The sequence below is a fragment of the Gymnogyps californianus genome, chromosome 9, assembly GCF_018139145.2.
Source record: "Gymnogyps californianus isolate 813 chromosome 9, ASM1813914v2, whole genome shotgun sequence".
Lineage (NCBI taxonomy): Eukaryota > Metazoa > Chordata > Aves > Accipitriformes > Cathartidae > Gymnogyps > Gymnogyps californianus.
The window spans coordinates 2,346,065-2,369,405 of record NC_059479.1 but is presented as its reverse complement, the minus strand read 5'-3'; the positions used below and the strand labels follow the sequence as shown (position 1 = coordinate 2,369,405).

At 40.8% G+C, this 23,341-nt stretch overlaps 1 protein-coding gene across 1 annotated transcript in view; it reads left to right on the top strand.

Annotated features, from left to right (window-relative positions):
- BRWD3 (bromodomain and WD repeat domain containing 3) overlaps window positions 1-17,280 on the top strand; it is a 59,870-nt gene extending 42,590 nt beyond the window's left edge. Inside the window, exons 26-40 of the mRNA XM_050901499.1 lie at window positions 2,162-2,286; window positions 2,521-2,603; window positions 3,031-3,142; window positions 3,500-3,561; window positions 3,647-3,802; window positions 4,507-4,627; window positions 5,380-5,505; window positions 5,594-5,675; window positions 7,255-7,311; window positions 7,851-7,991; window positions 8,254-8,406; window positions 11,318-11,481; window positions 12,046-12,143; window positions 12,636-12,794; window positions 14,017-17,280. Of these exons, the coding sequence (XP_050757456.1) occupies window positions 2,162-2,286; window positions 2,521-2,603; window positions 3,031-3,142; window positions 3,500-3,561; window positions 3,647-3,802; window positions 4,507-4,627; window positions 5,380-5,505; window positions 5,594-5,675; window positions 7,255-7,311; window positions 7,851-7,991; window positions 8,254-8,406; window positions 11,318-11,481; window positions 12,046-12,143; window positions 12,636-12,794; window positions 14,017-14,801 (2,424 nt within the window). The 3' untranslated portion in view covers window positions 14,802-17,280. The remainder of the gene's footprint in view (window positions 1-2,161; window positions 2,287-2,520; window positions 2,604-3,030; window positions 3,143-3,499; window positions 3,562-3,646; window positions 3,803-4,506; window positions 4,628-5,379; window positions 5,506-5,593; window positions 5,676-7,254; window positions 7,312-7,850; window positions 7,992-8,253; window positions 8,407-11,317; window positions 11,482-12,045; window positions 12,144-12,635; window positions 12,795-14,016) is intronic.
- The last annotated feature ends 6,061 nt before the right edge of the window (window positions 17,281-23,341 follow it).

Genomic DNA, 23,341 nt, shown 5'->3' with positions numbered 1-23,341 from the left:
CTTCAAAGAGCTGAATGTCTCTGTAATGTTAAATTGACATTAAAAACCAGTATGAAAAATATGAAGAAAGCATTACTTTAAAATGTTAATATCAAAATTAAAATTGTAAATCTTAAAATTAGTGTTTTCATTAACACAAAGCCTTTACATCTGTTCAGTTCTTGATAATAGGAAGCCAGAAGGACGTTAAAGAATGTGAAGATTTATCTAGTGTGGTATTCTTGCCTGATAGATTAAAAAAATGTACAATATTAAATAAAAAAAAAAAAGTCAGAATGAGAGTAGTTAAACACTGGAACAGGTTGCCTAGAGAGAGCATGGAATCTCCATCCTTGAAGACTTCTCAAAGCTCAATAGCACAAGCTCTGAGTGGCTTGACCTAACTTAGACGTTAGCCCTGCCGTAAGCAGGATTTTGGACTTGATGATTCTCAGGGGTCACTTTCAACCTAAATTATTCTACGACTTTGTTTTTTTTTTTTTTTCTTATACACTAATTCATTCAGAACCCACCACTCAAAAGCTGTTTATAGTTCTATCAACACTCTACAATGACCTGAACATCTAGGTTCTATGTATTGTATTGTTTTTAATGCTATGGTAAGAAGTAAGACATCGTGGTGTAAAGACCTAAATGTATGCACAAGCTCTGTTAAACAGTGGATCTAGCTAAGCATATAATTGTGTATGTTCTTGAATTCTTGGAAGGGCAAGACAATATCTTACAACATATTTTTACAAAATAAAAGTATTATGGATTGCTTGGGTAGATACTAGGTTTACATAGTTATGTTGATTTTTCTTATCCTTTTGCTTTGAACCACTGAGTCCCTTAATACTTAATCCACAGTGTTGCCATATATTTTTTCTACTTTACTCAGATTTCATATCAAGAGAAGAGCACGTGTATGTGCTAATATTCATATATGTGTATGCCGGTGGTTCTATTAATGAAAATAATTGCTTTACTGGAAAAATATCCAGTTACTAGTCCTAGGTATTCAGGGATTCCAGCTGTAATCTTCAAAGGCATCATCAGTTTATAAGGAAAAGGAAATAGCATTTCACTTAGGATAGAGGTCTTACCACCAGCTGATGTTTGACAGGACGTGAACATAAAGGCTATTGTTGAATTTCCGCTTTAAGAGGAAGAATTTCCTTTTATTTCCCCTGTATGTTGTTGTGCAAGGGTGAGAGGCCGTGGGTTTGGTCAGGTATAACCTTTGGTGCTGTCAGTGTGGTTAAAACCAGAGCGGGTATGTTCCTTAGAACTTGTCGTGGTTTAACCCCAGCCAGCAGCTAAGCACCACGCAGCCGCTCCCTCACTCCCCCTGCTCCCAGTGGGATGGGGAGGAGAATTGGGGAAAAAAGGTAAAACTCGTGGGTTGAGATAAGAACGGTTTAATGACGAAAGTAAAATATAATACTAACAATAATAAGAATAATGAAATATAATAGTAATAATAATAATTGTAATGAAAAGGAATATAACAAAAAAAGAAGGGGGGAAAAAGAAAAACGGAAAAAAAAAAACCCCAAACAGTGATGCACAATGCCATTGCTCACCACCCGCTGACTGATGCCGGAGCAGCGATCCACCCCTCCCAGCCAACTCCCCCCGTTTATATACTGGGCATGACGTTCCATGGTATGGAATACCCCTTTGGCTAGGTCGGGTCAGCTGCCCCGGCCATGCTCCCTCCCAGCTCCTTGCACACCTGCTTGCTGGCACAGCATGGGAAACTGAAAATCCTGAACTTAGGATAAGCACTACTTAGCAACAACTAAAACATCAGAGTGTTATCAACATTATTCTCACACTAAATCCAAAACCCAGCACTGTACCAGCTACTAAGAAGAAAATTAACTCTATCCCCACCAAAACCAGGACAGAACCTTATTACAAAAGTGAAATAATTTGTTGGGTATCCTGTGCACAAATCTACCAAGGGAATGAGCGTCTTATATCTTTTTCATTTTTCTTTTTAAAGTGACTGTGATTGATTTTTAGTATTTGGAAATGAAAACTTTTATGGGTGAAATTACCTGGGCTGTAGAGTGGAAATATATTTGTTTTTTATTAATATGTTTGGTACTTTAACATGGATGTTTTTGTTGTTAGCAAGTTAAAATAATACTGTTCCATGCTTATTGATAAATAGGAACAAGAATTTGTGAAGACTGTAGGAATTAAATATGAAGTTGGGCCTCCTACGCTCTGCTGCTTGAAGCTTGCATTCCTAGATCCAATCACAGGCAAAATGACAGGAGAATCATTTTCCATAAAGTAAGTAACTGAAATGCTGATGGCATTCTTCAAGAGACTTTCCTGCAGTTTAGAAGCTTCCCCCCTCCTTTCTTTTTTCTCTTGCAAGGCATGATGATGGCATTAATTAGTTATTAAGTCAAACAATGAGAACAAAATGCATGAAATTTTGTGTTTGGAGACTGTCTGTAATTGTACATGTGGAACTATGTTCATGGGTTAATAGAAGCAATTTGTTTTGTCTATTTCATGAAGGTACCATGATATGCCAGATGTTATTGACTTCCTTGTGCTGCATCAGTTTTATAATGAAGCCAAAGAAAGGAACTGGCAAATAGGTGACTACTTTTTTTCCGCTTCCATATGTTTTGCAACATTTCTGCAGCTGTTTAACAGGATATGGCGTCTCTACTGTGTGATGTAAAGGACTATACCACACATGATACTATAGCGATCATTGGAAACTTTATTTGACGTTTGCTGCAATTCCTGTAGCAGAAAAAAAGAGAAATGAGAGAAACTGTTACAAGGCCTGTGATAGCAGAAGAATCTACTGTTATATTGTGATTTGAGGCACAGAGGCAGCTGTGACTAAGTACTAGATACGTGAAAGTCCTCCCTTTAGGGAAAGGGCTTGATTCCTGTAGGGCAAAATGTAAGAACTGAAGTAGTGCATTTATGAAAGATGAAGTTGATTCTCTAAAAAGAAGTATTTAACAATTATTTATGTTGTTCTTTTGCTGAATGCAATCTTCTTCCTTATAGGGGATAGATTTCGCAGTATAATAGATGACGCTTGGTGGTTTGGAACTGTGGAGAGTCAGCAGCCTTTCCAGGCAGAATATCCCGATAGTTCCTTCCAGTGCTACTGTGTTCAGTAAGTATTTACATAGCTGTAATGTATGTTTACATGCTCTGGGTCTCCTAGACGTTCATATGCAACTTAAATGTGTACCCCAAGAAACAGGATCCTTTTTTCCATTTAAATACATAATCAGCCACTTTTTAAATTTATTTAATTATGAACTTATTCATAAAACAACGCTTTTAGTGTAAACAGCAGTGCAGTGAATATATAGGAGATACAAGAGAAAAATAAGGAGTTGGAAAGTAGCTAGTGACATGTCTTGTTTCTAATAGGCATGACCTTTTTATTTTAAGTCTGGTAGAGAAAACATATATCATTATCTTCAGCTCTAACTTATGCATGTGGATGTATTTTTTTTTTTAATAGCTGGGACAATAATGAAAGAGAGAGGATGAGTCCATGGGACATGGAACCAATTCCAGAAGGAAGTAAGTGTGTGTTGAATTCGTGTCCGTATACAAATAGGTTTTTGCCACTGCTAGTACTTACTGCTGTTGAATTCTTCATATTCAGCTGCTTATCCGGAGGAGGTTGGTGCTGGAGTTCCTGTGACTCCAGATGAGCTGACAGCTCTTCTCTACAAACCCCAGGAAGGAGAATGGGGGGCCCATTCCAGAGATGAAGAATGTGAACGAGTAATCCGGGGGATTGAGCAACTTCTTTCCCTTGGTATGTTTGGAGAGAAAAGGTGGAAGGATTAAGAATATCAATGTGGTGGCACATGACTGAAGAGTAGATAGGATGGAGTGTTGGGAGTTGGTGTGGAGTATTTGAAATGTGCTCAGCTAAATCATTGAAAAAAGCCTTTTGAATTTCATATGGTGTCCTTTTCAGTTACGCTCCCTTTTTTCTGGAGCTTGACCTGCTTCCTTTCAAGTTAATGGGGATTCTCAGTGGGCCATATCTAAATATGAACGAGCAAAACACTGAATTAAACCCCTCAAAAAACAACCAACAAATCCTCACCAAACATCCTCACCAACAAATACCTTGTAACTAGTTTGTAGCTGCTTAATAGCACGCTATGATTTAAATTCTATCCTATATTTATACACAGGACATGTCTGTATTCTTAGTTTATGTTGCTGCTTGTAGTATTCCTGTTGTAAGTGCATATGCCATGTTGCTTCTTAGCAATACAGTTGGCTGCTGGCATGCAAATCTCAGGTGCAATACTTAAACAAAAAGTGCTTTTTCAAGAGTAGTTAACAGATGGTACAAGAGGAAGAATCCTACTCTTTGGGTAATGACATATCCAGCTGTAGATCTGCGTTGCTTTTGCTGAATTCTTAGAACGAAAACCCAGAAACCATTATAAGGAATCTAGTTATCTTGTAACTTCCCTTCTGGTATTTTGATCTTTTGTCTTTCAGACATTTCTAATCCCTTTGCTGTTCCGGTGGACCTTAGTGCCTATCCCATGTATTGCACTGTTGTTGCTTATCCAACTGACCTCACCACGATCAGGAGGAGACTTGAAAACAGGTTTTATAGGTCAGTTGGATTTTTATTTGTTTGTAATCTGCATTTACTATAGCCCCATCGAGGACAATATGTTTAGCTGATTACTATGTAATGCCACTTCAGCAATATATTTCTTTGATGAGCCAACAGCAGAAGATTAGATTCTATTTGGCCTTGGGCAAAATGTGTCTTCCTGAATAATAATTTCTTTTGGCCACATTGTTAAGGCAAAAGCTGGTATATCTGGATCTGGAGTGTCTTTTTTGTTTAACATACTGAGCCTTACTCTCTGGATGCATTGTAGGCAGAGCGTATTTGCTTCATCTGTATCTCTACTGCCTTTGAACCAGATGCTTTGGTTGTATTGCAGTTGCCAGAAGTGGGCTAAATAGTGCTGTAAACTAGAAATGTCAGTTTTTCCAGTTAACTTGGGGATAAATAATGTCCTGCTCTTTTTTTTTTCCCTCTGAGGACCACTTTATCTCTAAGGCTTTCTCTAAGTGGGAGCAGGCAGCAGTCTTCTTCAGTCGGTTTGTTTCCTCTTTCCATTCCATTCATTGCTGATTTGAGGAGGGACATCTCTTTTCCACAAAGCTGTTGCAGCCTGGCACATTGGGGCAGTCAGCAGTATGTGGACAGAAACCATTTACCTTGGTCTCTAGCAACCTGTTTCTCCTGGATCTGAATTACCTGATTCCTTTTTTGCTGAGGAATCCTACTGAACTCAGAAGGAAAATAATGTACACCTTCCTCTCCATCCCTTTCCATTTTTTTGTTTTTAGGAGAATCTCTGCACTGATGTGGGAGGTACGATATATTGAACATAATGCCAGGACTTTCAACGAGCCAGACAGTCCTATAGTCAAAGCAGCCAAAATTGTAACAGATGTCTTACTTCGCTTCATTGGGTAGGCATGTTTTTTACTTTATAGACCTGACAACTTGAGTTTCTGAGATATTTGATTATGTATTTTGGCTTTTGTTATTGTCCTGCAGGGATCAGAGTTGTACTGATATATTAGAAATATATAACAAGGTGAAAGCAGAAGACCTAAGCAGTACTGAAGAAGAAGAGGAGGTAAGACCATTAAGTCTGATCATCAGAACTTCTTGCCTTTTTAAATTCAGCACTTGGAAGAAATTTGAGCAAAGATTTTTGTTGAGTTTTTATTTTATGGGTAGTTGCACTGAGTTTTTGAGATAAGCCTACTTACGCCATTTGTGTTGCTCGCCTGGGGCAATAAGCTCCCTTAAGTAAGTAAAAATGATTCTTGGAACTGCCTATTTTTAATCTTCTCTCAGTACATGATGTTTTGTTGTGTGAGGAAGTATTAGTCAAGTAGGGGAAATCTGAACTGGAGCTGTTACTCAGTCTGCCAAACCAGAAGGACAACAGCTCTCCTGTTGTCAGTGAGGCAGCAGAGCTGGTTTTCTTATGTAATTCTGTGTCATTTCCCATCAGTTGTACGTGGAGTGAAATGACAGGTAGAAACCGGGTTAGATATCACTTCCTTTAACTTTTTCTCTCTCCTTACACCTTCTCCCCTTAAATGCAGTTTGTAAACATTTTGAAATGTGCTGTAGTTTCTGTTGCAAAGAAGTGACCTGTTATAACCTAAGTCACTTGGGTTTGTTTTACTTTTTCGGTGTTGCTTTCTAATACATGAGCTAGTATAAGATGTAGTTAGGAGGTTTCTTCCCTCCTCCCTTCCCCACGACATACTCCATTGTTGCAGTTTTGAAATATTTAAGTTAAACCTGATGCTGCTTGAACGCCTATATGCTTATGGCTGGCGCTATTGTCTTGGATTTGTATTGAAACTTAAAATCTGTACTACAATGTAATAATTTAATTACTTCTGTAAAACTGAAGATATAATAACGGCATCTATTTTCACAGACTATTAAAAGATTATTTTGAAGAAAATGAGAGATTTCCATGACTTAAATAGCAGACCTTCCTTTCCGAACTCAACCTTCTTGTGTCAGTTGTGAATCTCATCTGTTCCATGTCAAGCAGTGATCAGAAGTGTCCAAAATTGCTACTATATTGCCTTCCTTTCTCTCCAGCCTTTCAAAGAGCTGGTTTATAATATGTTTTGGTTTATAACATGTTTTAAAGTAAGAAAGAAATTACTTTCAGATTCTTTGTAGGAACTTTCCTGTCCTCTCAAAATAATTTATTTTTAATTACTGGTAGAAAGCTGTGTACAAAGGAGTTTTTGTTGTAATTTCCAAATCCAGATTCTGAAAAGAATATCACATACGCTTGATGTAAGTAAGGCACTACATGAAACCTGAATCAACTCAGTACAGCTGCTCAGAGCATGAACATTTAGGCAGGGGAATACAGCTCTGCAGGACTGGGACTTAGCTGAGTCTTAAGGACTGAAAATAAGGCATTCATATTTCTCACATGTTCATATATAATTTTTATGGAAGCAAACTTGGAAAAGAGATGAAACAGCTTATCCACCTAATTTGGTTTTTTTAAGTTATGTCAGTTCTAGTTTGAAACTCGTTTCTGTTTTGCTCGAACCATTCATTGCATTTCAGTAGTTTAAAATCGTGTTTGTTGTTGTTGGGTGCCTGGGTTTTTGCCATCGCCGAGGGCGCGTACCAGCACGCGTGTGTGTAATCGTTACCTTTGCCTTTAGGTGGCAGAAGTAGATGTAGATTCAGACGCTCCGGGAACTTCCTCTGGAAAAAGACGAGTGAGTAAACATTTCGGCTTGGTCTAGCTTGCGAAGGGAGATAGACCAGGTACTGAAACACTCATTTAGGTCTGGAATGGTTTAAATTTGTCACAGCCGATAGTCTGTAGGACTAACTGTGTGAATTCAGTTGCATGTGTATGTAAGTGTTGGCAGACTAAGGAAGTTATTGTGCAGGAAAATTTACTTAATTGCTGAAGAATCTTTTTTTTTTTAATTTCATTTGGTTTGAAAGATTCTTAGAACAGATTTAATTTTCATTCAAATTTGGATGAAAGCTGTTAAAAATAACAAGGCTGGATCTGAAATATTGCATACCTCTCATGGGTTTGAGTGTTTATGTATTGCCAGAAAAGGCGTATTTCTGCAATTTGCATACTGCATATTGTTGTGCCATCAGCTATGCTTTAATCTTACTGCAATTCTGGTTTTAATTGTGGAAATTTGCTTTGAATCAGAACGCTGGTAAATTAATAGGAACTTAAAGTGAAAAATTTGAATATTCTGAAAAATTATGAAATACATCTGTTTCCCTGCAGGTAAGACGACGAATAAAAAGACAGCCCATGAAAGCAAGTCCCGATGCTTGGAAAGAGCAATGCAAGCAGTTGTTAAACCTGATTTATGAAAGAGAGGACTCTGAGCCTTTTAGACAGCCAGTTGATCTCTTCTCCTATCCTGTAAGTACAACTTCCATATTCAAAATTAAAAAAGCCTATTGTTCATCCTTTGGCAAAACATCCATGCTGGGCATGTTTCTAACCTCTCCCTTTATGAGCTGGAACACACCGTGTTCTGTGCACTGATGTTTTCAGAGAATTATCTGCAGTAACTCTCAAGTAGAAATAATTACTTGAGAACCACTGTTGTGGATGAACACTTAGGTGTTTTTATTGCTGTAGGATTTGACCGCCTTTATTATTTTCTTGTGTATTCTTATAGGATTATCGAGATATTGTAGACACTCCTATGGACTTCAGCACTGTGAAAGAAACCTTGGAAGCAGGAAACTACACTAGTCCCTTGGAATTCTACAAAGATATTCGTTTAATATTCTGCAACTCTAAAGCTTACACTCCTAATAAAAAGTCTCGAGTAAGTAATGAATTTTAATGCCTTCTTTACAAAGACCCTGGTCCTACATGACTACAGTGCATGAAATAAGGTCTGTATCTGAAGAGCAAAGCACTGCATTGTGAAATAAGTAGTGTATGTCAATTCTGTGACCTGTCGTTATAAATTTGCTTTGTTCTGCTCACGCAGATCACTTCTGAATTTCATTTTCGCCTGAACTTTCTGAACTTAAAGTTCTGAGAAACTGTATGGTTACTGTTGCAACTATTTCTTTGAATATTTGTAGCAGAAACCTGATCACCAGTTGCTGTTATTTTTTCAATAATTTATTCCTGGAAACAAGGCTATCAGCTTGATAACTGCACGTGTGTGTGTGTGTGTATATATATATATATAAAAAAAAAAATCTTTTTTAAATCTACTGTTAATGCAAGTATTATGCAATATTTCTACTACCAGAGGAGCTGAGAGCATTATGATACTTAATTTTTTTCTAGTTTACTTAGTATACTTGGCAAGACTTTCACACAGTGTTGCCTGTGTTTCTCAGGTGCTAATCTTGCTTTTTTCTGTGTGCAGGAATAGGAATCTACTTAGGCAGAAAAAAAAGTATTGGATTTGAGCCCTAAACAGGATATGGCAAGAGGGAAGGGAGAGATCAAAATGTTAGAATATAGATATTTTTAGATGAGCTAGGTAAAATGACTACTTAGTGCATGACTGATCATGTAAACATGGCTATGTTTGGTATGTGTTCCTGTGCAGTACATTGCCTGTCAGCTTTTCCTAAGCTGCTAAGTGATCAAACGATTCTACAATTTTCATATGTTTTAATGATATATTGTTTATGCTCAAAAAAATCACAAGTTGGCAGGAGGACACAGATGCAGTTTTTACCACTGTTGATGCAAAATAGAATTTGAGTGGGTGATGTCTTCATAATATAAAAGTAGACAGAATTTTGACCGTGTTTCTAGACATTAAATTGTAATGTCCTTATTATTATAAGGAAAAGCTGCATATTCAATAAGTTGCTTAAGTTGTGACAAAATCACATCTCTGAAACATGTCATTTAGCATAGATAAGAGTGCTGGTCACAAAGTTGCCTAATATTTCTTGTGTAGAAACAGGAGCAGCTATAAATGGTTAAGAAATGCATGCCATTTGGGACTAGTCTGAGATACTGTTACTTAAAGCACAATAATACATAGAATTTAATATTACTGTAAAATTTTCATGTGGCACCTAACATGGTGTGACACAAGATTTTATTATGCTAGGCGCTGTCAAGCAGGAGAAGGAGCAGAGTGTGCTGCAAGGAGCTTTCAGTGCACGTGTAAACGGCGCTGGATGGGAGGAAGCAGGAGGTTGTGCGACCTTACTCGTCACTTGAGGAGTAATAGTCTTAGCTCATCAGTGGAATAACAATTACTGTGTTTTGTGTAAGCAGGACGATGAGAGTAAGCTTGAAGTAGGATGATGCTGTGGGAGAGGGCAACTCCAGCCGAGTGTTAGGGAGCATGAGAGAAAGCACAAAGTTGCCATCGCTGAAGGTAGATTGAACTGTCGGTGTTGAATAAGGGCTGAAAGGTGAGCTGCGGGTAAGCTCTGAAGATAAAGACCGGTAACTTTTGCTCGCTTTAATAGAAGGGAAATCAGTAGAGGATTGCAAGAAGACAAGTGATTTGAGGGTGTTTTATGTGTGCTTGACATTAGAGTAATCTTGGTGAGTTATTTACTGCTGCACGCTGCCTGGGAACTTCCCTGTGTATTAATAACTGAACAGCTTGTGAGTCAACTCCCAAATTACTTTAATAGAGTGGCCCATCAATATCCATTTGCTTAAATACTGTGAAGTGCCTCAGTGAGGTGATCTTTGCTGGAGGGCTGGGGCACACAGCTGGGCCTTCTGCCACTGCAGGATCGTCTGCTGCCAAACGTGTGCCGACATCCTGAGGTTTTCTAGCCCATTTTACCATCTTTGCAACAGCATCCTGAATGGAGGCAAGAAAGGCAGGGTACTACATACCAGAGCTAAAGAAAGAGCCATTGCTAAAATATAAGGGTCTGGGCAAAAATTAAGTTATATGAATGTAAAGAAAACTCTGTATCAAAGAGATTTTATATTCAGACAGACTGCAAGAAATGGGAAGAGGTCTGAGTATAAGATGACGATAACATCTTCTTGATGGTGTTTACACAATTTTCAGAAAACTGGATGCAGCAGAAGGGTATGGGTATGAGGAAGGAATCAAGAACTTTGTTTTATTTATGCTGAGTTTGAACTATTAGTTTGTCATAACTCAAACACATCCAAGGTAAAATCTTGAACAGAAGTAAATACAGTCTGAAATATGGAGAAATAGCCATGAGGGAATTTGTGGATGAGGCTACACAGAGGGAAGGCCTAGAAAGAGGACAGGAAAATGGTTTAAGGATTTTGACATCTGGCTTACAGAAATTAGGAATGAGGATATTTTAGTTGGCTTCTGTGTGCAGCTCTGCAGGGGTGGTGTAAGGACTCCTCACTAGGGAATTAAAGCAAACAGCAAAGGTGAGGGGGCAGCGAGGTTCAATTGTTTTTCCCTTGGTACTTCAAGTTATCTTATGGCGTGCTTCCATGCTTTACGGACATTAAAAAAGGAGGCTATATTTCAGTAATCTAGATATCCATTTTCCTTTAGCTCTGTAAATATTTTGTACTGTAAGTAATTAAATCCTTTTATGAAACACTTTCTGTTGCGAGAATACACATTTACCATGGAAAGAAATTATGTGTAAAGAACCTCATAGTTGAATGTCACCATGAATTTTTCTTTTGTGCTGCAAAGGCTGGGCATCTTTGTGATTTTTTTTTTTTCTTTTTTTTTTTTTTGCTGATCTTCTAGTTATTCAACTTCTAATAAGTATGCCCATGCTTTCTCACTCCAGATTTACAGCATGACACTTCGACTATCTGCCTTATTTGAAAATCATATGAAAAATATAATCTCTGAGTACAAGTCAGCAATGCAATGTCAGAAGAGGAAAAGGCCACGGTACCGAAAACGGCTAAGAAGCAGTAGCAGTTCACCCTCAACTAGCAGAGCATCTAGGTAACGTAATGATAGTGAGACTTGCTATCAGTGTCGTTTGAGATGACAGTAGTAGACGTGCCTTCATGAATAAGCAGTCAGTAGCAGTATTGCTCGTTTCCTGATGCCATTGCTCTTTTGGGTGATAAAATCATGAGCTCAAATTCCATGCTCAATTTGTAGTTTGTGCATAATTCTGGTAAGTGAAAGACTATATGATTAGAAGTATTCCCTCTGGAGGAAATTGAAGACAAGTTTCTTTTGCCTTTGTTTAGTAACTGTTGAAAAAGGTGTTGTCTAACACTTTTCTGACTTCTGTATGATACAGATATCTAAGTAAACTGAGTATTTGTTTTAAAAGCTGAGATAAAATTTTGTTCTTGCAAACTCATATGCTTTTAGCAAACAGAATGATATTGTAACTATTTTTAGGGTTACTACACTTGTGCAAGCACTGGGAAAAAGAGATCACTTGTGTTATGCATTTGCTGCAAAAAACAAGGCACTTTGCAGGGGAAATTGGTTTTGTGTTTGAGTCTTTTGGTACTAACCGTTTTATCTCTTTGGGATATTTTACGTCTTCAGCCCAAAAGGGAAACAGAAGCAAATGAAGATTCAACCTAAACCCAACCAGAATACCTCACTGCCTTTGACTAGGACTAGTTCTTCAGTTTCATCTCATGGTGAGGAGAAGTTTTCTAAAATGCATCCTTTCTCTTGCAGCAACTTGTATGTGCAGATTAAAGCTCATATTCATGAGACACATGCAAAACCCACCTGTTGAAAGAGCAAGTAGCAAGGTCATGGAAATATGTTGTCTGTAGATTATGTTAGCTGAACTTGGCCCTCCAGCTGTTGGTAAGTTATTGGTAAGGGTCAGAGAATAGGGAACCTGGGTCTGTCCTTGGTAAGAATTAATCTAGTGACAAGAGCCTGGACTTCCCGTATACGAGCTTCTCTCATACAGCGATTATGAATACATTAAGCTTACTTTGGATTACACCCCGGAGGAATCTGTCTCTTCATGACTGCAGAGGCAGCTTGGCGAGATTAACCTCCTCACTTGGGCTGTTAACTCAGGTGATACAAAACCTGCCCAGAATGCCTGGCGTTACAACCCTATATAAATAGAGGATAAAAATTACTCTGTCACGTTAGTGGTGTTCTGTCTAAAGTTTCAGATACAGCAGAAGAACCTCTGGGTTCAGCCACTGGTGAAGAGATGGAAGGTCAGCCATCTTCCTCAGGCTCAAATGCACAGAACCGAAGTGGAAATACCATTGATCCAGGGAAAAGCAGACCAATCAGGAGTAAATCTACACCAGTGAAACTAGGTGAGAAATAACAAATATTCTGGTCTTTGAATGACTGGTTTCACTAGAAATGAAAGATGTTGCTTCCGTCTGATGCTTATGATATTCTTGCCTCAGTCTAGCATTACACTATATTCCCAAACCATACTAAAGAATTGAATTTACCTTACTTCTTACAGTTCTGTGGTCTCTTGTCTGAAGTGTGGCATGTACATGATGCCACATGCACTTCAGTGAGGTCCTTTAAAATTTCTCCAGATCGAAAAGCTTGATTGCTCTTAAACTGCTTGAGGATTACAATTCCTTCAGGAGTTACAAAAATCAAAGGAAACCAAAAGAATCCCCACCCCAAAACCTTGTCCTCTTATTGACCAAGTTGAAACCAAAGATGAAAAAAAGTTTAAAAAAATTTAAATATTTTTATCATAATCAAGACTAAGTGGTTGTGATTAGAAGGGAAACACCGTTTGAAAACTGTGGTATTTTGTCTCTGGGACATGTTAATCAGACTTTCCACTGAGGTAGGCATTGAATGAGCGTTGGCTGAAACCCTGAAGCCTTTGTCAAGTCCATACTACTGTGCTGTAGCAGTGTTGTATATTGCAGGTGACCTTTTCGTATCCCGTGTTAAAGAAGATATTTAATCTTCATTGTCAGATTCGTAACTCTGAAAACATGTAGTATTTTGGGTCCCAAGCCAGCAAGATATTTATATATTTTTAAGTTAAGGTGTTCAGCGATCCTAGTGAGCTTTCTTGGGTTATTTACTGTCTTGAAATTGTGCTTGCCACAAGTGTTCCCTGGACTAAGCCTTTTGAGAACAGGCATTTGATGGGGAAGAAGTACTATTTTAATGTATATAGGTTTGAAATGGATTTTAGAGTTTTTTCTGCCTTGGCAGTCTAGGTAGGATTCATCTGACTAAATGTTAGACGTTTGTGTCTAACCTCGTCACTCCGGGCTCCTTTTATTGACTGGATCTTCACTGAACTCTTAGTCAAGAGAGTTTGCAGTCCTTGCTTCCAGATAAGATGAACTGTGTTTACTTTGACCGATAAATTTTCCCCTTAGAGCACCTCTTTGTCTCCGCGGCATACAAAGGTCGTGTACGGCGAGTAGCTCAGAGCTGGACCATCCCCAGAGCACTCCTCAAAGGCAGATGAGGCGAATCCCACTTTTTGTATGCTATATTTGCCTCAGGCGTGATGATGATAACCGATAGGGTTATTTTCTGTTTGCTTAGATCACTCTCCTGATGGACCACTTACAAATGGTGATGGCAGAGAACCTCGGACGGGAGTCAAGAGGAAGTTAATAAGTGCATCAGAAGACGAGCATCTGGAGGAGGCGGAGGAAGAGGAAGAGAAGAAGAGAGAATTAAAGGAAAAATCTGGTTTATCTTCATCAGAAAGTGGGGAATCGGGATCCAGCTCAAGTTCTGAAAGCAGAAGTGGCTCTGATTCAGACTCCGAATCAACATCTAGAACAGATCAGGATTATATTGATGGAGACCATGACTACAGCAAAGTTGTGCAATCCAAAAAACCCAAAAGAAAAATCAAAAGAAAAATCACCGGTGGGAAACGGAATTGGCAGGGCAGAGGGACAGGGAGGAGAGGTAGATGGGGGAGGTGGGGGAGATGGAGTAGAGGGGGAAGAGGTGGTAGAGGCGGCAGAGGCTGTGGCAGAGGAAGAGGTGGCGGCAGGGGAGGAAGAAGAGGCCGAGGAGGCCGAGGAGCCTCGCGAGGAGCCACCAGAGCGAAACGTGCCCGAATTACAGATGATGAATTTGAAAATCTGTTTGGAGGACAATTTGGTGAAAACGTGTTTGGAGGGCGATTCAGTAGACCGCCTCGAATCAAAACAAGGAACGAGGGCAGGAGAACTGTCTTGTACAACGACGATTCTGATAATGACAATTTTGTGCACACCGAGGATCCTTTGAACCTTGGTACTTCCAGGTCAGGCAGGGTGCGGAAAATGACAGAAAAAGCCAGGGTCAGCCATCTCATGGGATGGAATTATTGACAGATGAAAAACTTTGGAACAATTTTAAAAGAACTTCAATGGCCTTCTACTGCAGGGATTTTACCAGAAAATCAACCAAGCAAGTTGTGCGGGGACTCCACTCACGTTTCACAGTGGTGCTTTTCCATTATGTCAGTTTGCGTTTATTTTAAAACTTCAGATCGCCACACTTCATTGGTCAAAACAAGCCTTATTCATTAGGCCTTAAATTACAGAAATTCTTCCCCACACACTACAAGTTCATCACATTCAAGAGGCTTCCAGCTTCTCAATAAGAACATGACATTTTGAGTCACGATTATGACTTCTCTCCCTCGTTTTGTTTTTGTATTATAGAAATAGCACCTTCTTACAGAGTTTTTATGTAGTTTCTGCCATAAATCCTTATACACAGTAATAATTATAACTTTTGCACAATACACCAATCCTAAAGGCAGCTATAAAATGTTTACAGTTTCTATATTGTAAGAAGGATCTGGATTATTTTAATCTTCCCAGGCCAAACGTTCATGAATTGTGCTGAACTGAAGTATGTCTATACTACAGTTACGGGGGTCCTGATGTGCTTTCTATCGGTTCTTTATTCATGTAAAAAGTGACAAAGGGTTGGTGCCTTGTAAATATGTAGCAAACCTTTGATGTGGTGTGTCCTATGTGTGCATTAACTTTATTAAAAAGAGAATACTTGAGAAGTATGAATATCTAGACAAAAGGTGCCAAATGCAAAAGTTACTTGCATCTATTTTCTTTTTGTCCTCTCATATTTTTATAGTATTAATAGAGATTGTGCAGCTAAGGGGTAACTTCAACATTTGAAAGGTTCCTCCTCTTCAAAGCATAAAGTGATTTTTAATAGTAGCTCAGCTACCTCTATTTACAACTACTGGAAACTTAAAAGAAAATAGATGCTATTATTCAGTACGTGTTGAAGAAGAGGCGAGAAGGAGCGTAGAGGGATGGAATTGCTCGCGAAGTTGTAGAGTAACTATATCTTCATTATATTGACACAATGAAAACAAATCTAAGTAATTATCAGAGTTTTCAGAAGCATAATGTTTTCAGCAGATGGTGATTTGTTTGTGCAGATTAGGCCGACTGTCTCCCACACATTTCTGCTGCCACTTGCTCGGTGCAAATCTGCGTTTGGTTTAATTTGCCCCTTGAAGGTGATGAGGGAGCTGCAGGGAGCTCTGGTGGCTGGCAGTACGGATAAGCTCCTGTTCACATCCTCCAGACAGACTCTTGCATCTCAAGCTTCCAGAAGAGAATTCGTGTTGCACTGTACTCTTGTTATCCTGAAAAATGCTAACTTGAAAACAGAAATAATGTTGGTAGTAATAGTACAGTATGTGACGACATTTGTCGTCTTGCTCCTCGGTGAACAGAAACAGGAGTTTGGCGTGGGCTGAGCTGGAGACGAGCAGCCTCTTACTTCGTAGGGTCTGGCCGGAATATATATGGGACTTCAATTTTCTCCCGTTGTCTAAACGAATCTGACAGTTCTAGCTTGGTTAAGAGAGTGAGTTAGATTACACAGAGAGAACAAACGAAAAGAGAGACTAGAAAGTTTTGGTGGAGTTTTTCAAGTTTGGTTTTTTTTTTTTTTTTTAAACTTTCATCCAATATCCTTCAGTTCTTCTGTGCACAGCTTGGTCAATAATTCTGGAAAACCTCAGGCAGCAAAGAGTGACCCATGTATATTCTCAGACGCAGAAGGAATTTAATTTTTGACTTTCTATATTAAGCACTAGCTATTTTATCTCGCTTTCCAAAAATTCTAGTTAGATGCAAAATGACTTGAAAAAATGCAGAGGTTTAGTTTTGTGATGGAGGAGAGTATATCCTAAATTGCTCAGAGCATTAACATGAGTTTATGGTACCGTACAAAAATCACACTTTTAATTTTTTAAGGAACGTTTTGAATCGGCCGTAATCCATTTCTGGACTTGATTCAGTTGTGTTTTGATGGGGGAAAAAAAAGCGCAGAGGCTCTCCTAGTTCTGTATTGGGCTTTAAAATATAAACACCTGTCCTATCATCTCTCTCATATATATGTATATATATACACACATATATATTTATAAGAAATGTATTATTTCTTTGACTGATTGGTCCTTCTACATATGGTAACCAGGAATAGCATGTATGCATCAGTTCATAGTCAGAATCATACCCCTTTTAGATCAGTCCTGTTGAGCTAATGTAAACACTATGGTTTCTGTTCTAAAGCCTGAAAATCTTGAAATGCAAAAGAAATGCTTTTCATCTATTTCTGACTGGCCGAAGATCCACTTACTTATTTATTTTGTGTAGGGGTTGGGGAGAGATAAAACACGTGGATTCCAGAGAAATCATTTTATAAGTTTGTGTATTTTAGCGGCAATTAGAATAATATTAAATATGTTCTTAAATGTATCTTTTCTATGTAATGAAGTACTGTGAAGATAACAGTGAAGCATCACTTTGCTGTGGCGTAAGTATTAATCAAATGTGTTACATGATTAAGAGCTAGACAGCAGGGTGTGCTAGAACAACAGAACTATTGCTTATTGTAAAAAAAAAAACAAACAGCTTTTTTTGTGCATGAGAACCTTTTATGAGCATGAAAGAAATAACTTGGTTTTAGCGATGCTATTTTTACTTGGTTTTGTATCTGGATTCTTTCTCTGAGTTAGGCAATTGATTTCTCATAGCCTCGTTCTGTAGAATAATTATAATTTCGTAGTACCTTGGACACTTTCTCTCAAAACCCACATCCTATCAGGAGCCACTTATGGTTGCAGAAAACTTAGTGTCAACCCAGCAGGTGCCGCAGAAGCAGTAAAATGATTTAACCCTTGTACCGTCTCGCTCCCTGATCCAAAACCTAGGTGCTCAGCCAGCATCTCGCGAAGTCGCCGAGCTCCTGGGAGGCTGCGCTGCCCGGTGTGTTGCAGAGTCAGGACTGTAGTCTCTCTCCTCGCTCTTTTAACAAAAAACTCCAAAATTCTGCCTAAGAAAAGGGTCTGAGGGTCTGAGGACGTATCAGGTTCCTGAAGGCTAACCAGGCGTGCAGGCAGGCCAGGGCTTCCTCTGCTGCTGGAGGATTAATTCTCGGGCTTCAGCGCTTCAAAGTTTTCTCCCGATGTGCAATCTCCACACTCCCTCTCCCGAGTAGCCGGGAGAAGGGCTTTACTCGCAGCAGAGCGTTAGCCCCACGCGCTCCATCCTCTGGGGAGATGGGGCTGCAAGTCTCGTGTGCATCTTTGTTCTCAGACTTCTCCTGGCTACAGATCTGCTGTCTTTGTAGCGCTCCCATTTCTTCCCGCACCAGGGCATGAATGACGAAGCTTATTTTGCGGTAGTGATGTGCTGTTCTCTCAGCTGAGCCCAAACTTTGCCTGCTTTTTATTTTCTCTATCACCTTTTGTTTTTCTCTTTGCCATGCTCCACCTCTCTTCTTTAGCTTCCCTTTATTGCCCCCGTAGGTTATTTAGGAGACTCTTTTGGAAACTTATGATATCTTGATGAGTTTTATTTCAGCTAGACTGTAAGAGTTAATTCTTTCTATGCCTCTTTTTTCCCGAGACTTTCCATATTTTTTATATCTGCCTTACTTTGTTTACTAGCAACATTCCCAAATTGCTGGAGGTGGATTTAATGAAGATGGAAAGTTTGAGGGCTGGCTTCTTGGCTGCCCTGCACCTCTGTGGCCGTCCGTCGCCCGAGAGGAGAGGCTGCCGGATCGGTCGGGGCAGCACGTGCCTCCCCTTGCTCTGATGTAGGTGGCTGCAGGGAGGCACGGCAGCAGGACGGCTCCCGTTGTGCTGCCTTACACGCAGCTACGTAAAACAACACTTAGTTCCACCTGGTATCCCGTAACACGTGTGCTCCGTGTCTACTGAGTTACTCCTTTTTTCCCTCGCTACGTGAATTGCAGTTAATGTGACCCTTGTCGAAGTCGTGTGCTTCCAGCCTCACGCGGTATTTCTGTTTTAAATAACCCGTGAAACTTTTATGTTGGTGCTTGGACTTAGATGGGTCTGGGCAGTTTTATCCCTCCTCTCTTATCTTGCTATCGCTCTTTTCTCCATAAACTAAGCAGAGGCCACCCCCTTATCCCAATCAACCCCACCCTGCAGATAAACAAGCTAAATAGAATCATGAAGAAATAATTTGTGGAGGATTTTTGGCTGCTTAAAATTTTGCGTCCTGTTGCGTATTTTCATTTTCCCTGAATGTTTTCTTAAATGTACTCCTCAGCTGCTTCTCCTGCATGAAAGCGGAAAGACTGTGTAGTACATAGAGCACTGAAAAGAACTGACGCCGGGCGCACAGTAAAGAGAGTTTTCACGTAATTTAAAAAATGTGGAAAGACCAACTACAGTGTATTGCTTTTGACAATGTTGGAGGCTCTCTTGACTGCAAAAAGCAAGATGAACCTTGTCAGGCATTTGAAAAGGCTGCTCCTGGGTGTCTCTGGAATGTTTCTGACAACCGTTCAAAATCACACAGTATTAACGTGAGAAAATAAGTTTAAATCACTGATTTTTGGTAAGAACTTGGTTAATATTTCATCTTTAATCCGAGCGGTGAATGACAGGGAAAACTGAATAGCTGTAGGTTTAAGGATGTCTTGTCAGCCCTGACTTGGAGTGTCCTGCTGTCGTTGGTCTGTGTCATGAATTCAATGTTTTAAAAATGTCTTTGTGTGTTTACATTTGTTGATTTTTTTTTTTTTTTTAAAAACCATCATGCAAAGTTTTATAAAATGCTAATTATTTACATGATAGACTGGAGGAGCAGTTAACAATCCAAGGATAAATCTATATTTAGTATTGTAGGGAGCTGTCATTGTGTTCTTACAAGTATGTATTATAGAAAATTACTGCGCATGTGCGATAGATAATTTTCAAATATTAGTATATCAGAGGTTTACACATTAAAAAAAAAAAAACTCCTTTATGTACAGTAAGTAACAGCCTGCAAAATTTAGTCTAAAAGTTGTCTTTTTTAGTATTAGAAATGCAAAGACCTGTTGGAAGCTTGTACATTTTTAATATGTCATGTTCAGCCCACAGCAAACTTACACAACTGTGCTATGAATCCCTGAAAAATTAGATTTCCAGTGGAATTGCTGTCACAGCCTTAACTCTAGTGTTATAAAAATGGTGCTTAAATACATTTGTGTGCATGGATGTGGGTACCTGATAAGGGTTTGTGAGAATTTGAAGTAAACCCGAGCAGCTTAGTGCTGCACTTGCGAGTTAATACTCCCGGTAGATAACGGCAGCCGCGTTTGGGAATTGACAAATGTGTAAATATTTGGAAAATATTTAAACCGGTGGACAATTAAGAGCAGTTTCTCAGTTTTTGGTTTTTTAGTCGGCAAGCACTGCGTATCTTCCCGATCTCTGGGTGTGTGAGAAGCAGAGGGGCTGGCGAGAGGAGCCGCGCCGGGGGCCGGGGGAGCCGAGGGCCGGCCTGAACATTGGCAGGAGGGCTTGGTGTTCCCGCCTGCCTGGCGGCTGCGCCGCTCTTTGGCGGATAAAAGCAAAATCCTCTGTTTCTCTTCCTAAAAATGCCTCCTCGGAGAGTGGTTAGCTGCTCGGATATATTCAGAAATCAAAGTCTGATGATTATTTTTCTGTAGAAATACTAATACAGGCTATTCATTCCTCCATGAGTCATTATAGCAGACTTCATTTAGAAATACCAGTTGATGTTGGAGCGATGAAATTCACGTGATTTAGGCTCTACGGTTCACGTTCTGGATGATTTAAAAATAGTCCAAAAATGCACAAAACTATTAGAATTATGTCTACTTTCTATATTGATTTATTTTTTTTTTTCCAGGTGATATTTATGCCCATATCTTCACATCCGCTATCTCAGGTCCCTTTAAATGAATACTTCAGGGATTTTGATGCCACTTGTTGGCAGACCAAATGTAATATTTATATGCAATGAGCTGTTAGTTTTTGTATTGTACAAATGTAAATTTGTAAAGATTTTTTTCTAGAGTTTTTTTTGAAGTCACTTATGTAATCTAGGATGTTTCATTTTCCAGCTGTGGGATTGTCTTAATAAAAAAAAAAAGATAAACTCTTACTTTGGTTTTGCATTACTTACTAAATAGTTTAGACATTAAAAAGACCAAAAAAAAAAAAAAGTTTAAAATTGAGTTTTCAACGTAAAAAGAAAATCACTTTTTGATTCAACTGGATAATTTTGTACTTACAAAAAAGGAAGCTTTTATAAACTGGATATAGAAACTTCTATAAACTGTGCAGATCTCGAGCAGGACAGGACGGAGACCCTCACCGCGGCCAAAGGCAAGGGCGAGGGCTCGCTGGGGGTCTGTCACCCAAATCACCATCCGACCTGGCTCCAGAATACCGTTTTCCTGGGCACGAGGAGAGGCGCAGCTAATGCTTTCTTGGGAAACTACGCGACAAGTGCAGTCCGGGGCGATGGGTCTGCGCAGAGCCAGCCCCAGCAGCCCCGGAGCGGGCGAGGAGGAGGAGGTTTCTGGGTGAGGTCCCTCCTGCCGCCGCGGGACACAGGTCGGTTCAGGCGGTGAGATTCAGCTCGAGGAGGAGGTCTTACCTATTTTTAAGGGGTATTTAATGCTAAACAAAAAAAACGACTCGCTTTTCATCACTGTTCTTGCCCTCTTGTTAAATAGCAGCGATAATATTGTTTGAACAGGGCTTTTCCTACGCAAGCGGTGCCCGCAGCCGCGGGATGGACGGCACCGGCTTTGGCTTAAAGCCGCCTCGGCGGCGTGGCCAGCGCGGGCTGGGCGCTGCCCCGGGGGGCCGGGGGTCTCCGGGCTCGGCCGGGGGGGCTGATGCTGACCGTCACCCGCAAGCGGTTCAATGGCAAAGTTGGGTAAGGCTGACCCTGCGCCGGCCCGAACACACGCGGGGAGGGGTGGGGGACTGTCCCGGGGCGGCGTTTCCCGCACACCCTGCGCAAAGGCTTTAGAGCCCTCGCATCCCGTCAGGCACAGACGGTTTAATACTGAAAAATAGCTCTTACAAGGTATTCCAGTAAGGCCAGCCTCCCTGGGGTCAGCCTGGCCCTCGCCATTCAGCTCTCTTGCAAGGCTATCCCGCCACGCGTTGCTCTCGCAATACAGTATTTTGGCTTTTCCCCTCGTTAATCTCCTGACTTATTTGACATTTCATTTTATTGCACTGATTCCAACGGGCCGAATGACAATTCCTTTCAGATGTGAATGAATATCTTCTTTTGAACGCAACGCTCGTACTCCAGGCCCCAGGAACAGAAGGGCTTTTTTTTCCTTGGCCTTGTTGGTTACAGAGAACAAAATTAAACTTGTATTGCACAGATGCTGAAGCCCTCCTGCTAAGTACATCCATCAAATGGCATCAGCGAGAAGAAATTGCACTCTCTTCAGAGCTGCTTTGCCTTCGTCAAACCACCCTTTGCTGTCAGTCCCATAGATACGATATCATAGGTGTTATATACTTTATATCATCGTATGTTTAGGTCATATATAATACATGTTATAAAATATATGATATAAAATATCAATGTGGTAGAGAACAATTCAATTATTCTTCCAATGCACTTTGGAAATGCATTTTGTAGAAGTATTTTTTTTAACAGTAATTTTTGCAGATGTTTTCGAATTACGTTGTGATTTTTATGCGTTTCAGCAGTGCGCGGACTAAACACTACCTCGCCCTGACGTGCAGGACAGCTGTGTCATCCCAACGCTCCTCTCCAGCCTGGAAAACCCCGAAGCACCCTCCTCCATCCACCCATCAGCTGCTTCACGCGTGCAGGGCACTGCCGGCAACGCCGGCGGTCCTGGGGCACCGTCCGGCTCTCGGAGCCTTGCCGACCGTCGCGGGAGGGGGAAGCCAAGCTTTGCCTCCATCCCATCTTTTCAATCCAAAACAGGCACTGAAAGACGATGGCTTGCCCTTCGGTTATTGGATCCTCATCGGGAGGTGCTTTTCGAAGCACGTTAGGAGGTCTGAGATAGACTGCAGGGTGTGTTTGCATGCATGCCCTTTCTTCCTTTGAAGCTGTTTGAAGGAAGGGCCTTTTTCGGGGTGCACGACGGAGGTGCCGCCACGGGGCCCTGCGGCAGGAGGGGAGGCTGGGGGGGGGACGACATGCTGGGCGGGCGGCCCCCTCCTCTGCCCCAGCGAGCCCGGACTTTTGGGTTCCTTTGTTTCTCGGTGAATAAAAGCCCTTTGTCTTCAAACCCGGAGGATCAGATGCTGAGCCAGGAGAGCCTCTCCCTTGACGCAGGCGCTGGCGGTGCTGGCAGCCCTCCCGGCCCAGGCCGCCTTCCTCCCGGCGAAACCCCTTTCCCCTCCCCGCCGGCGGCACGGTGCGGTGGGGTCCGGCCTGGCAGCTGACGCAGGGCGGCCTGCCCTCCTCCATCAATATTTGCTCGGGCGCCGGGAGGGAAGGTTTTAACAGCTCCTGCTGACGCAGGGAGCTCCGGCCTCGCGCCTCCCCTCCCGGGGCTGATGTGCCGCCCGTCCCACGGATGGTGCCGGCGGCCGGCACGGAGC